Consider the following 13,209-nt stretch of genomic DNA (forward strand, 5'->3'; position numbering starts at 1 on the left):
CTCTCGTTTTTATTTGGCGAAATCCTTTCACCTGTTTCCTCTGAGGATCGTTTCTATCCCACCGTGTCGGTTCGAAGAACGACAAATTATAGAAACTGCTCTGTCTGTGAAAAGTTAGGCTTATGAACTTGCTGAATGAAGCGAGCGGGACAGCCCACAGAGGAACTGGGCGCTTTGGTAGGAGGGAGTGGGGAGAATCTTTTTATGGGGATTAGGCTGAGCATTATCAGTCAAGGAACTCGAGTAAGGTGTATGGTGGGCCTTAAATACCTTTCCTCCCAGCCCTACCCGTCCGAGGCCCAGGTTTCCCCAAGGTGTGTATGTCTGTGTTTGCATGAGTGCAATGGACCTCTACCCCAGGGCATATTCCTTGATTTCGTACTTGCCTCACTCCACCCCCACCCCTCACTCCCGACTGTGAGCTTTGGACAGGATCCATTTCTTTATCATTCATCTTTGTATACTTCCCAGAACCGCTCATTGGAAGAAGCTTAACGAGTGTGGTATTAAATGAGGTATACAGGGAGCTGGATGTCAGAATAAAGAGTCAGATTAGCGACTAAATAACCGTGGGTGGTGGATAATTTAAAGCCAATTGTAAAATTCTTTCTTCCCCCCAAAGGAAAAAGCAGTAGTACCGTGCTCTTTTCCCTAAAAGAAAACTTCAAATAGAATTGGGTTGCTTAAGTCCAGCCTAAAGCGCCCAAAGAATAGGTGCAAGCCAAGGTGGGGCCCTTAGCTAGAGCCACGGCGCCGGGGCCTGTCCAGGTCGGGGGCTGCCGAGGCGGCGCGGCGCGCAGGGGCCCGTTCCACTCGGCCCGGGTCGGGGAAGCCGGGCGGACGTGTCCCCCGTCCCCCTGCCGCGGCGGCCGGCCTTCTGGTCCTGGGAGATGCCGATGAAGTGGTGTGAAGGGTTGGGCTTTTTTTTTTGTTCCTAAAAATTAAACGAACAAAAAAAAAAGTACAACAATCCAAACCCAACGATCTCACTGCGCGTCGGCGACGGAGAACGTCCCCGCGTGGCTCCACCGGGCACCGCACCGCCTCTCGTCGGCGGCCGCGCCCCGGGCCAAGCCCACCCTCCCCGCGAGCCCCACGCCCCGGGGCCGCGCCGGGCACCCCGCTGCGGGCGCGCGCAACCCCCGGGAGGGGCCGGAGAGGCCCGGGCGCCCCCGTCTTCCGTGAGCTGAGCGGCGCGGAAGCGCGGGCGGCGGTGGTCGGGGGCGGTTGGAGACCCCGGAAGGAGCAGCACAAAGGCGGAGACCCGAGGTGCTGGCGGAGGAGGGGGAGGGGGAGGGGAGGAGGGGGGAGGGGGCAGGAGGAGGGGGAGGAGGAGGAGGAGGGGGAGCGGCGCGTCCATTTTGTAGCCGTGCCGGGTGCTCGCCTGGGCGCAGAGCGCGGGTCCCGCGGCCGGAGGAGGAGCGGCCGCACGGCTCCCGGCGGGCCCCTCCGCGTCGCCGGAGCTCCGAGGTAAGTCCCCGCCGCTGGGCTCCTCTCCGGGAGGGCCGGGACCTGCGTGGGCGGGGGCTGGCGGAAAGCGCCTTCTGCGCTCGGGCCCCCGCCGCGCCGCGGAAACCCGCGGGCCTAGGGGAGACGGCGCTGCCCGGAGTCGGCTCCGCCGCCGGGATGCCCAGCTCCGCTGCCAGCCCCTCGCTGTCGCTGGGAGGAGATGGCGACGCCGCGCCGGATCCGAGCACGCGCCGGGCGGGGGCGCCCTCACCGTAACCCCTCGGCGCGGAGAGCGCCTGTTCGCCAGGCCTCGCGGGCTAGCTGCGCCTTTCCGGGAGGCGGCTGAAGACACTGAGAGTCGAGACTGCATGCTGTGCGAATACGTGCGTTATACTGTCGTCTTTCTCCTTTCTCTGCAGCGGCCTACGGTCTGTAAGTTACATCGTGAAGAAAGCCTGGTCGTCCTACCCTGGGAAATAGTACCCCTGCCGAATGCACCTGCTTGCAGGGGACACAGGTAAACCACAATACTTTTACCTAGGTCACCCCCAAATTATAAAAAAAAAATTTTTTTAGGCCCATAACCTTTCAGAACTGAACGATGTGTAGAATATATATTCCCACCCACTTCTCTCATGGTGGTCTTTGTTCTTTTCATATTTTGTCAGAACTAAAAAAAAAATGGATCCATACTTGGAAAGTCTTTTTATGTGGCAATTGTTTGACATGTTCTATAAACCAAGATGATTTAAATCATTTCAAAGGAAGAGTGAGGCTTGAGCAGCATTTTTTCTCCCCTTCTGTGCCTCTGAATGATCAGGTCGCTAAGGCTTGCAGAAAGGGGCGTGCGTTTTCTATGCCGCTAAAGACCCTTATATAATAGGCTTTGAAAGCAGAAGTTCTTTTACATATGCACTGCCTGTAATAGGACTTGGTGGAACTGTTGATTAACTGGTTATACTGCCGTTTTTGCACCATGGGAAGATAAATTTCTTCAGACTCTCCTTCCCTCTTTCCCTAAAAATACGTTTGTTTGTTTTTTTTTCACCAGCTGACTTAGTAAATCTCCCGGGTGGTCCTTCCATACACCACTATGTTCTTTTTATCCCCTACATTTGTATTGGGGTACCTGGCCCTACTTCTGTCAGAGCTTTCGTTCAGACATGCCCATTTTCATGAACCTGCTTTGAACCTGCTATCTTAGGTTCACTTCTTTTCTAAGACCTTTTCTTGGTTAATATACTCATGTTCTAACATAACACCTTATATCTATATTTAAAAAATATATATATACACACACACACACAGTTCACAGTATTTGTACACATGGAATTAAGCCACCTCACATTTAATAGTTTAAGTTTACAAAATCACATTTCTTACTGTGATCTCAGTGTGATTTGTATCGCACATTACCTAACACGCAACAACGCTATGACATAGGTACTATAAAAACCCTTATTTTATGAAAGATAAAATTGGTTCTTGAATCTAATTGTTCAGAAGCAGGTTCAGTGTTCTTTTTCCTTCACTAGAGAGCCCCTTAAAACCTAATTTGTAAAAATCGTAGAATTTTAGAAGGGATTTTAGAAGACCCATGATTAAAATTAAACTTCTTCATTTTACAGATGAGGATACTGAATTCTTGACCCGTTTTCTGGACAGTGCTAAGGTCTAACAATTGGGAAACCCAGGTCCTATGCCTAGCTTGCTATATACAGTTAGAAGTCTCAATCTTTTAGGCCTTTTTTTTTTTAAAGTGTTTAGCTGGATATCTAAGATATTTTTAAATCCAGTACTATTGTTTTATTCCTACTGCATAACTTTTGTTACCACATGCTCCTCAGTACATATATTGATAATATTCATATGCATGCTAATGTTAACTGCTTTAAAATTTTATATTTTGAACCTAGGGGTAGGAATGGTAACATGTGTGACTTATTAGATTTTTACTTAGTTGTGTAACAGTATGGGTCTGTTGTTCTAAGGTCCAGAACTGCACGGAGATCTGGTACAGTCCCATAAATCATTGGTTAGAGTTCATAAAATGGTATACCCTTTCTAGAGGGAAACTTGACAGTTTTTTCAAGAGCCTTAAAAACATCCCTACCCTTTGACCCAGCAATACACTTAAAGGAGTTATCTAAGTAAGAAATCAGAGCTGTGGACCAAGACTTTTGTACAAGGTGTTCATTTAAATGTTATGATACCAAATAAAAAAAGACCCATAAGAAAGTGTACCCATAAGATGAATTAATATATTATTGAAGAGTATATGATGAGAGGGGAAATGTGATACAGTAAGTGAAAAAAATTGTATATACTTCATGCTCCCAGTTTTGATCAAAATATGTGTATGTACTCACACAAGACAAGAGATGGGAGGAAATGTACCAAAATAATAATAGTGGTTATTCCTTGCTAATGCAATTATGGGTGATTTTTTTCCCTCTGTTTTCTGACTTTCTTATAATCACAAATTTTATAATTTAAGAAAAATAGAAAAAACTAATTACATAGATAACCTCCTCGACTTCAGTATGTTGTCAGCTTTCTAAGTCCTTCTATAAGGCATGTACCATACCTTTTAGAATAACAATATCTTTGTAAATGCTCTCCATTTCTGAATTTAGGGCGGGAATTGTCTTTTGGTTTATAATTCATCTTTTAAAACATCATTAGATCATTGGAGTAGCCAGTGTTTTTATTCATGAGAGGCACTGCCATTCTCATTACCTTGTCTGGGACTCTGGAAACTAGAGGAGTAGAGAGCTGTGCCCGCCTCGCATGACTGTTAACCAAACACAGGTCTCCTTTGACAAACAGAGTAATTACATTCCAGCCAGACCTGTAAAGCAAATTCCCATAACATGAACTCTTTTCTAATTCATTTGTTATAGATGTAGACATTTATAAGGAAAAGCTGACTTGAAAACTGCTGATAGTTTAAATTATTGTCTCTCCTGTGTTAAAAGCTCCACGTGTATCTTACTTGGAGGTAGCCCGGCTCCCCATTTAAAAGTTCCAGAGGAGCTCTGCCTTTGTCTCCCTGCGTATTTGTAATGTTGAATAAGAACTAGACGGTATCAACATAGCAGCATGTAATATAGCCAACCTAAAAATTGCTTTACATAAAGCGTAATTTGCTTTCTAGTTGATATATTCTGTACATTAGATGAGAATATTTGGAATAAGTGTACTTACGCATTTTATTCTTAGAATACGATGTATAATTTTACAATGAGAAAAAGGAACTTTGTTCATACCAGTTAAATTTCCCATAGTCATCTCAGAAATAAGTTCTTTTTAATTTTGATCAGATATCTACTTAATGACCACTTTCACTTGGCACCGTATTAAATAAATACTGTGTAAACAATCTCACCTCAATAAACCTAGTTAACTTTGACAGTATTTTCTGAAAGCTGAAATTAACCTCAAATACAAAGTTAGTGATGGAATAGGTACCAACCTGCTGGGGATAGTAATTTAATGGGTCAAAGTTTGCTGAGTTGAAAAAGAAAATTTGTTTTTAGGGATAAAAATGTGCCACTTTCCTTTAAACCCATTAACATTTATTTGGGTGAAACCAGACCATTCTTGTTCATAAAACCTGGCAGATGTCAGTAATTCCAACTTAATTGTAACTAAATTCCAACTCTTAACAGGTAATGATAAATATCTGGGTACAGTTGGTACCAGACTGGGGGAATGCAAATCTTTCTCAAAGTCCATAATATAGTCTATATGTCTGTTTCTTTAAAATGCAGACACTAATTTTCTTCAAATTGATTTCATGGGGGGTGGGACTGGAGTCCCTTTTTGGGTCCACAGAAATATCTCAATAGTTGTGCACATAGCTGGATAGGGATATCTGATCTAGTGTGTATCCTAAAACCCTACTGTTACTAGGGATATCTGATATAGCATGTATCCTAAAACCCTACTGTTACAGTATTGCAGAATTTCAGGAAGTATAGACTAGTATCTTAGATGATTACCAAGTGACACAAGAAAAGGAAAAAGGGGGGAAAAGATAGGAGATAAGGTGAAGAGGAGGGTGGGGGAAGGGATAAGGAAAAAACAGGAGGAAATCAAAAGATTTACTCAGTGAATCAGCATGGAGAAGATGAGTTAAAAGAACAATAAATGAAAGATTTTTCAGGGCTAAATAGTGGTTCAGAGAAGAGAATGAAGGAAAGGAAATGTCTTAAGATAATGAGATGGTTTTTATATTTTTAAGGATGTGTCACCTTGGCCCAGCAACCCTTTGTGAATTTTCTGAGGAGGTGACTTTTCCAAGGTGGAAAATAGCTTTACTTTTGCACTATCAGAAACTCTGCTAGAAATATCTTGGGGGAAATTTATTATCTTGGGGGAAAGGTTAAGTTGCTTATTGTCTTACATGGATACATAGTGTTTTATGTATATTTTTTTATATTGTGTTTGCAAGAACCACATAACAATTAGATAAGCTGTTTTACCATATGCTATATATTCATTTCAGTATTCCTTTTTTGACATGATACCTGAAGTTTTGTCTTATTTTTAATCTTACTTTAATTATATAAATTATGGGACAATCTCTAAAAGCCAGACTGAAGTATAATGACACATTTGTACAGAGTACTTAAAACACAAATTTTGTAATTTTCATATATTACAAACCTTTCAAAACAGATATACAAATGAGAATTTTTAATATGAACAAGTGGTTTGTCAGAGGCCACAGAGAGCCAGGCCTGCCTGTCAGCTGCCTCATAGGCCTGGACCCAGAGATTTCCAAAAATGCAATTTTTATTTTATAAAAGCTGAAACAGTACTATAACTGATTAAGCTCTTTGTGATGCTTATCATACTTGACTAATGTTTCTGAAGTTTTACTTTTTTTTTTTTTTTTTTTACCTCAATATGGTATTCTTATAATTGGCTCCCCTTTTCACTTTTTTCCCCAATTTGTGAAAAATTTTAAACATACAGGAAATTCAAAAGAATACTACATTGCATATACTTACATCCACCTAGGTTCACGAGTTAACTAGACCCTTACTAAATTTCAAGATAGCATTATTAGTGGATCTCATACTGAAACTAGAATACAGTATACTACTTGAAAATAAGATTAGTATGCTGAGAGGAAGTGATTAAAAAAAAGGATGAACCTTTTTATTCTCAGTGTTGTTCCAAGGTAAGATTGGTGGCATAAGTAGAGCTTAGCATAATTTAGTTTGTGACGTGGCAGTTACAGTATTCGCTATCTAGTTACCTGATAGATATTTAGGTACTTCTTTGAGATTCCTAGATTTAAAGCTGCTTCAAAGCAGGATGGAAATTTGGTCTAAATCTTAGTACAATTTGACTCTCTAAGGTACAAAGCATAATATATTGCTCTTCCTTTTGTTCCCTAATGGGAATTAGAAAAAAAAATCATGGATAACATTTTGAACAACTTTATATTGCTAACACTGAATGGAATTTAAAGGGGTTAATACGAAAGTTTCTTTTTCTAATAAGGAGAAAATTAACTTCTGTTGAAAGGTGAATAAATGAGCACTTGTGCAACATAATCATTATTGGTTAAAAACATCATTATTAACAACAAAGGAATTTCTCCTAGGAGGGAGAAATTTAATACATACATATTAGCTTTTACTGCTGTTTTAAATGGCTCCTTTCCTTTCTAAGTCTTGGCTTTTCCATTTTTAGTATTCTGGTTGTTATGATTTATCATTTTCATTTGTAGAGACTGTTGCTTTATACTCATTTAAGGTAGGATCGAAAAAGTACTTTTTGTAGTCTTAAGTGCAGGGATCTTAACAATTTGTTTAAAAATAAATCCCTTGTGGTTATACAACTATGCTGTTGTGAATTTTATATCTAAGTTCTAAAATATAGTAAAAAATTTTCAAATATGGCTGGAAAATGAAGTGATTGTTTCTTTTCCAGAAGTGGCAGGTTTTAATTGTTAGTATAGAATACTTGGGAAATTTTTAATTGGTGGGAAACTAATTTTCTGTGCTTCAAAATTTAGACTTTTTTGGTATTCAGAAACACATTCAAAGGAAGAATTAATCTTGGAAAACTCATTTTCTCTGATACACTCAACTTGATATTGGTTAAGCTGAAAGTTTATGAACAGTGAACAATAATTTTGTTTACATAAAACTGCTTGACTTCTCTATTGGGAAAGTGTTAATAAAAAAGGGGGGTGTGGGTGTAGTGGGATGTGTGCTTTTTAGTTCACTTCAAAGGAGTAAGTGGAACTGATTTCAGATTTTATGTTAGCCACATTTTAAGAAAAGGATCTGTAAGATCTTTTATGAAGTATACCCTTCATTTGTGAGACTAAAAATTTTTATTATGTATGTTCCTTTAAAATTTTGGGGTCCTCAAAGAAACCTGATTTTTGGGGGCTAATATGTCTTATTTTTCTCTAAAAGGTAATAGAGTCAACTGTGGACATTAAGTAGTTTTGTCTTATGAAGTTTTGAGTTAAACTTACAAGGTTTTGAAGCTAAGGGAAGAAGAGAAAATAGTATTTAGTTGTTAAAGTGAACGTAAAATAAAAATCTTTAAATGATAAACCAAAATTTGTAAGCTATATTACTAAAAATGGAACAGGGTCTACTATATTTTTGATGCAATTAAAAAAAAAAAAAAAAGAACTTTCCAAATAGTATTTTTTCCTCTGGTTTATTTGATGTTAAAGTTGATTATGGCTTTGGGACAATGGTTTATTTGGGATGATGGTTTATTCTCTCTAAATTTCTGTGTGTGTGACATTTTCCTTCTGTATAGTGAAAGGTCTTTTCACTTTTGATCGTACTTGTTTGCCTTAAAATTCTTCTTGGTAATATCCTTGTCAGTTTTTTTCAAAGTTTCTTTTATCTTTGTCCTGGGTGCCTTTTTTCTTCCTCTCATCCCAATCACTTGGTATCCTTTATTTTTCCTCTTATTTATTTAGTATGCTTGGATAGGATGTTCTGGAATTATTAATCTTGCAAGCATGAGTACATACTGAGTGCTGCACCCCCCTTCCTGTTTCTCCTGTCTCTTCCGAAATCTAGCCTTAGTGTAGGATTCCTAAGTGAAAGGTGACAGAGCAGGGGAGGTGATAAAGTGTGAAATAGGACTAGGTTTGGAGGATCATCAGAAGTTATCTTCATTGTTCTAAAGAGTAAGAATGGTTTACAACTGCTTGATAACCTCTCTAAAGCCCACTGACAGCAGTCTTTATTCTCTTCCAGTGCATTTTCAAAGGTTTTATGATTTTTCACATATGCTAGTCACATATTTTGTCGTATGGCACTAAATTTGAGACAGAATAATCTTTACTTTAAACACACACACACACTTCTCACAACCTAATATAAACCATAATCTAATTAGCTCTGCAAGCTCAGTTTATGTTTTAAATACCATTAGTCTTCTAGGTTGTGGCTCCAGTTCGCAACTCTTGAAATTACTGTTAAAGTATTTACTTACTTTTAATTCAATGATAGCCTAAAGATTATCAGATTCTATTTTATTAAATTTGCTGGTAAACTGAATAAGGAAAGAACTTTTTAGCACTACTTTCTGTTTCAAAACTTTAGAGATAATTTTTAAATAGAAATTTACATTAATAAATAGTATTCTCTAGATTAGGGATCTCAATTTTTTTTTTGGTCTCAGGACCCATTTATATTCTGAAAAATTGAGGATCCCAAGAGCTTTTGTTTGTGTTTATGGTCTCTAGCTATTTACCATATTAGAAATTAAAATAGAAAAAAATTTAAAATATTAATACATTAAAAAACATTTTCCAAAACAAAAATAAATTGTAGGAAGAGTGGCATTACTTTACATATTTATGGATTACTAATGAATGCCTTAGTTGAAGACAGTCTTCTCTGCTTCTGCACTCAATCTGTTGCCATATGTTATTTTGGGTGAAATACAAAGAAAATCTGGCCTAACACAGATAAGTGGTTGGTAAAGAGAGGAATATTTAATAGCTTTTTGAGATAATTGTAGATCTTCTTTGATACAGTTCCAAAACTCAGCAAATAACAAATGGTGGTTTATTAAAGGTTAGTTGCAGTATGGAATCTGAAATTATATTGCTGAACTTCTGGATCTCTCTTGCACTTTGTATGGATCTTTTACGTATGCATAATTTGGGATGTTATTCATTTGTGATTTGAAAAAATAACACTTCACTGGGTTATGCAGATGTCCAAATATTGACATATTTCATTGTAGTGACCTCCCTCCCTCCCCAAATATACCCATATTTATTAATATCATCACCTTATCTCACCAGAAGAGTCTTTCCTTAATGGGAAACTATCATGCTAACAGTGGCAAATGTTTTCCAAATTTCTAATTTTCACTTAAAAACTCAATTTGTATCACTGGCAAGAAATACTGTTGTTTACCTTGAAGTGATAGGCGTATTTTATTCCTTTTTGAGAAAATGTCTGCTATATACCTATGTTTGAATAGCCGTCGCTCATCATTCAATTCTTTAGTAAAAATTGTGTTCCATGGAAAAAAGTGGCTGGTTCAACCTGCATCTCACTGCAGAAGTGCTTTCCCCAGACAGCATCTGCTGGTATGCAGCAGAAGTGCTTTGTGTGTTCCTGTTTTGTCACACAAAATATTAAGAAGACATGTATTCAGGCTCAAACCTGGTGTGCGTGTGTGGTGGTGAAGAACACAATTATTACCTGTACAGTCTGGTGCTACCTACTGCCTTGTTTGATCCTGCTAAGACTCCAATTCTTTACTCATCATTGTTTTTGCACCATCATGTAAAAAGCAAGCAACATTTTAGTATTATGAAAATAATTTTGACCTCATTGTTGTCCTGAAAGTCTTAGGGACACCCAGGTTCATTTGGACCACACTTTGAAAACTGATGCTCTACATACAGTGCAAGATGGTTTTGATAATTTTCTAGACTTCAATTCTCTAATGAAGAGCAAATTACAATTGTCTTAAATTTGTGATTTTACCTATGATTTAGTAATTGTAATCCTACTATTGAAATAGAAAAATATGGCAATACCTAGTAAAAGTCTACATGAGAGTACATGCTTGAATTTATATTTCTATGCTTCTTTCTTTTGAGTAGCATACCATTTTATACTTGTGGGCCCAGAGTAAAGAGCTCATTCTCTTCAGACACTGTGTACTTTGTTTCTAAAAGCTAGTAGTCAGCTCTGTTTTAAAACAATCGGTTGGGTCCTGCTGGCTTAACTTGCGGTTGTCCTAGTCCTAACCCTGTCTCAGCCAAAGACTGTTGTTGGAAAGCCCATACAAAGGGCTTGTGTACAGGACGCCCTGCTAATAAGGAGCGTGTTCTAGGCTCAGTGGATTAAATCTGCATTGGTTTGCATTCTCTTCCTAAAGTTTCTCACTTATTTCCTTGTTAGACTGATTATTTCAGTGAAAATCATACCATTTTTAATGCCTATGATGATAATTGCACCCACCTGTTACATAGCCCTAGTGGAAGGGATTAGTGAGGTAAAATAAGTGTTTCTTTTTCTATGGCAGGATGTGATGGAGCTGCTTGAAGAAGATCTCACATGCCCAATTTGTTGTGGTCTGTTTGATGATCCTCGAGTTTTGCCCTGCTCGCACAACTTCTGCAAAAAATGCTTAGAAGGGCTCTTAGAGGGGAATGTGCGGAATTCGTTGTGGAGACCATCTCCATTCAAGTGCCCCACCTGCCGGAAGGAAACTTCAGCTACCGGAGTCAATAGCCTGCAGGTCAATTACTCCCTGAAGGGTATAGTGGAAAAGTATAACAAGATCAAGCTCGCTCCCAAAATGCCAGTGTGCAAAGGACACTTGGGGCAGCCTCTCAACATTTTCTGCCTGACTGATATGCAGCTCATTTGTGGGATCTGTGCTACTCGTGGTGACCATACCAAGCATGTCTTTTGTTCTATTGAAGATGCCTATGTTCAGGAAAGGAATGCCTTTGAGTCCCTCTTCCAGAGCTTTGAGACCTGGCACCGGGGAGATGCCCTTTCTCGCTTAGATACCTTAGAAACGAGCAAGAGGAAATCCCTACAGTTACTGACTAAAGATTCAGATAAAGTGAAGGAGTTTTTTGAAAAATTACAGCACACATTGGATCAAAAGAAAAATGAAATCTTGTCTGACTTTGAGACCATGAAACTTGCAGTTATGCAAGCCTATGACCCCGAGATCAACAAACTCAGCACCATCTTACAGGAGCAACAGATGGCCTTTAACATTGCTGAGGCCTTCAAGGATGTGTCAGAACCCATCGTATTTCTGCAACAGATGCAGGAATTCAGGGAAAAAATCAGAGTAATCAAGGAAACCCCTCTGCCTCCTTCTAATTTGCCCATAAGCCCTTTAATGAGGAACTTTGATACCAGTCAGTGGGAGGACATAAAACTAGTAGATGTGGATAAACTTTCTTTGCCTCAAGACACTGGCACATTCATTAGCAAGATTCCCTGGAACTTTTATCAGTTAGTTGTGGTGGTTCTTCTCCTTGGCCTTCATATTTCTCTCAGTCCTACCGTATTCCCGGAATGGTCTTTAATTGATGAACTCACAGCTTGGAAAGATCATCTTGCAAGTTTCAGTTCCTACTATCTGACTAAATCAGCTGATATTGTAAAACAGTCATTTTTTTCCTGGGAACAGGTGACAGATGGGTTTTTCATTTTCAGTGAGAGATTCAAGAATTATACTTTAATGGTGCTAAACAATGTGGCAGAATTTGTGTGCAAATATAAACTATTATAAAACCTGTTTCAACTACACAGTTCTTTGTCTTCTTGTTAGAAATTTGTTAGAGGACAGAATGAATCGTAGTTTTGATTTGGCAACTATTCCGGTCAGATATTTTCCTTTAGTGGTATTCCTTTAAAAAATAATGTTTTATACATGTTGTTCAAGTTGGGTATCATAAAGATGAAAGAAGTTTAATAGTACATTCCTGAACCCCCCTTTTTAAAAGAGTGCTTTTGAAATAAGCACCATCCCCCCAACATTGGTTGTGTTTCAGCTGTGATACAAATGGGAGTTGAAAGAGAACATGATCTAATATTTGTATCGATGAGGTAGTAAAACAGTGAGTTGTAAAGACTACTCTTGTAAAGCCACTTTTTTTGACGGTGAACATTCTTTAAAAAAAGGAAATACGATTTGAAGATATGGATGAACTGGGTTTCCAGATTTTTTCTACTGATGGTAGATCCCTTAATTGCCAAAATGTAAATCCTATGTAAACAAAACTGGTGGCATTTCATTTTTGGGGTGTGTGTGTGGAGAATTCAGCCTGCCCTTTTCTCCTTACTTATTGTAAATTTATCACCAAAGGAGTTTAGTGATGCATTCTGGAAGTGTTAAGTTAGCTGCACAGAGAAAGAAATAGGTTTTAAAAAAAGTTTCAACACATGGTCAGAGCAGGAAATGGGCAAGTCACTTTGTTACTGCAGTTAAGTATTGTGTTGTTGCTTCAAAGTATTGTGGCAACTGTATAACTAAATCCATTTGCTTAAAGAATTTTTTAAAGAGCAATAAAGACTGATCTGACAACAGATGAAACAATCTGTCAGCTATTATAAAATAAAAAGTAATCAGCTAAACACCAATGCTGTCTGTTCACATGTAATCTGTTTACATGAAGTAAAGATGCCCTGTCTCCCACAGAATAAAATGAAGTTGCCTTATCTTAGAACTGCTCTTTTACCTTATTTCTGTCATGCAACGTGACATTACTAT

At 38.9% G+C, this 13,209-nt stretch overlaps 1 protein-coding gene across 3 annotated transcripts; it reads left to right on the plus strand.

Moving 5' to 3' along the window:
• The first annotated feature begins 1,081 nt into the window (after nt 1-1,081).
• Nucleotides 1,082-12,245, plus strand: TRIM13 (tripartite motif containing 13). 3 transcript variants are annotated; one of them, XM_037800071.1, is made up of 3 exons: nt 1,082-1,269; nt 1,869-1,966; nt 10,996-12,245. In XM_037800071.1, the coding sequence occupies exon 3, from the start codon at nt 11,002-11,004 to the stop codon at nt 12,226-12,228; it is 1,227 nt and encodes a 408-aa protein (XP_037655999.1). In that variant the 5' UTR covers nt 1,082-1,269; nt 1,869-1,966; nt 10,996-11,001; the 3' UTR covers nt 12,229-12,245. The 3 variants fall into 3 exon arrangements, with proteins under 3 accessions (XP_037655999.1, XP_037655997.1, XP_037655998.1); XM_037800069.1 differs by lacking the exon at nt 1,082-1,269 and adding an exon at nt 1,340-1,470; XM_037800070.1 differs by lacking the exon at nt 1,082-1,269 and having other exon boundaries at nt 1,347-1,966.
• Nucleotides 12,246-13,209: the final 964 nt, after the last annotated feature.

This window comes from Choloepus didactylus, chromosome 12 (genome assembly GCF_015220235.1).
Source record: "Choloepus didactylus isolate mChoDid1 chromosome 12, mChoDid1.pri, whole genome shotgun sequence".
Classification (NCBI taxonomy): Eukaryota; Metazoa; Chordata; class Mammalia; order Pilosa; family Megalonychidae; genus Choloepus; species Choloepus didactylus.

Coding starts and splice junctions, on each gene's coding strand:
- TRIM13 (XM_037800071.1), top strand. CDS start 11,002: ATGGAGCTGCTTGAAGAAGATCTCACATGCCCAATTTGTTGTGGTCTG.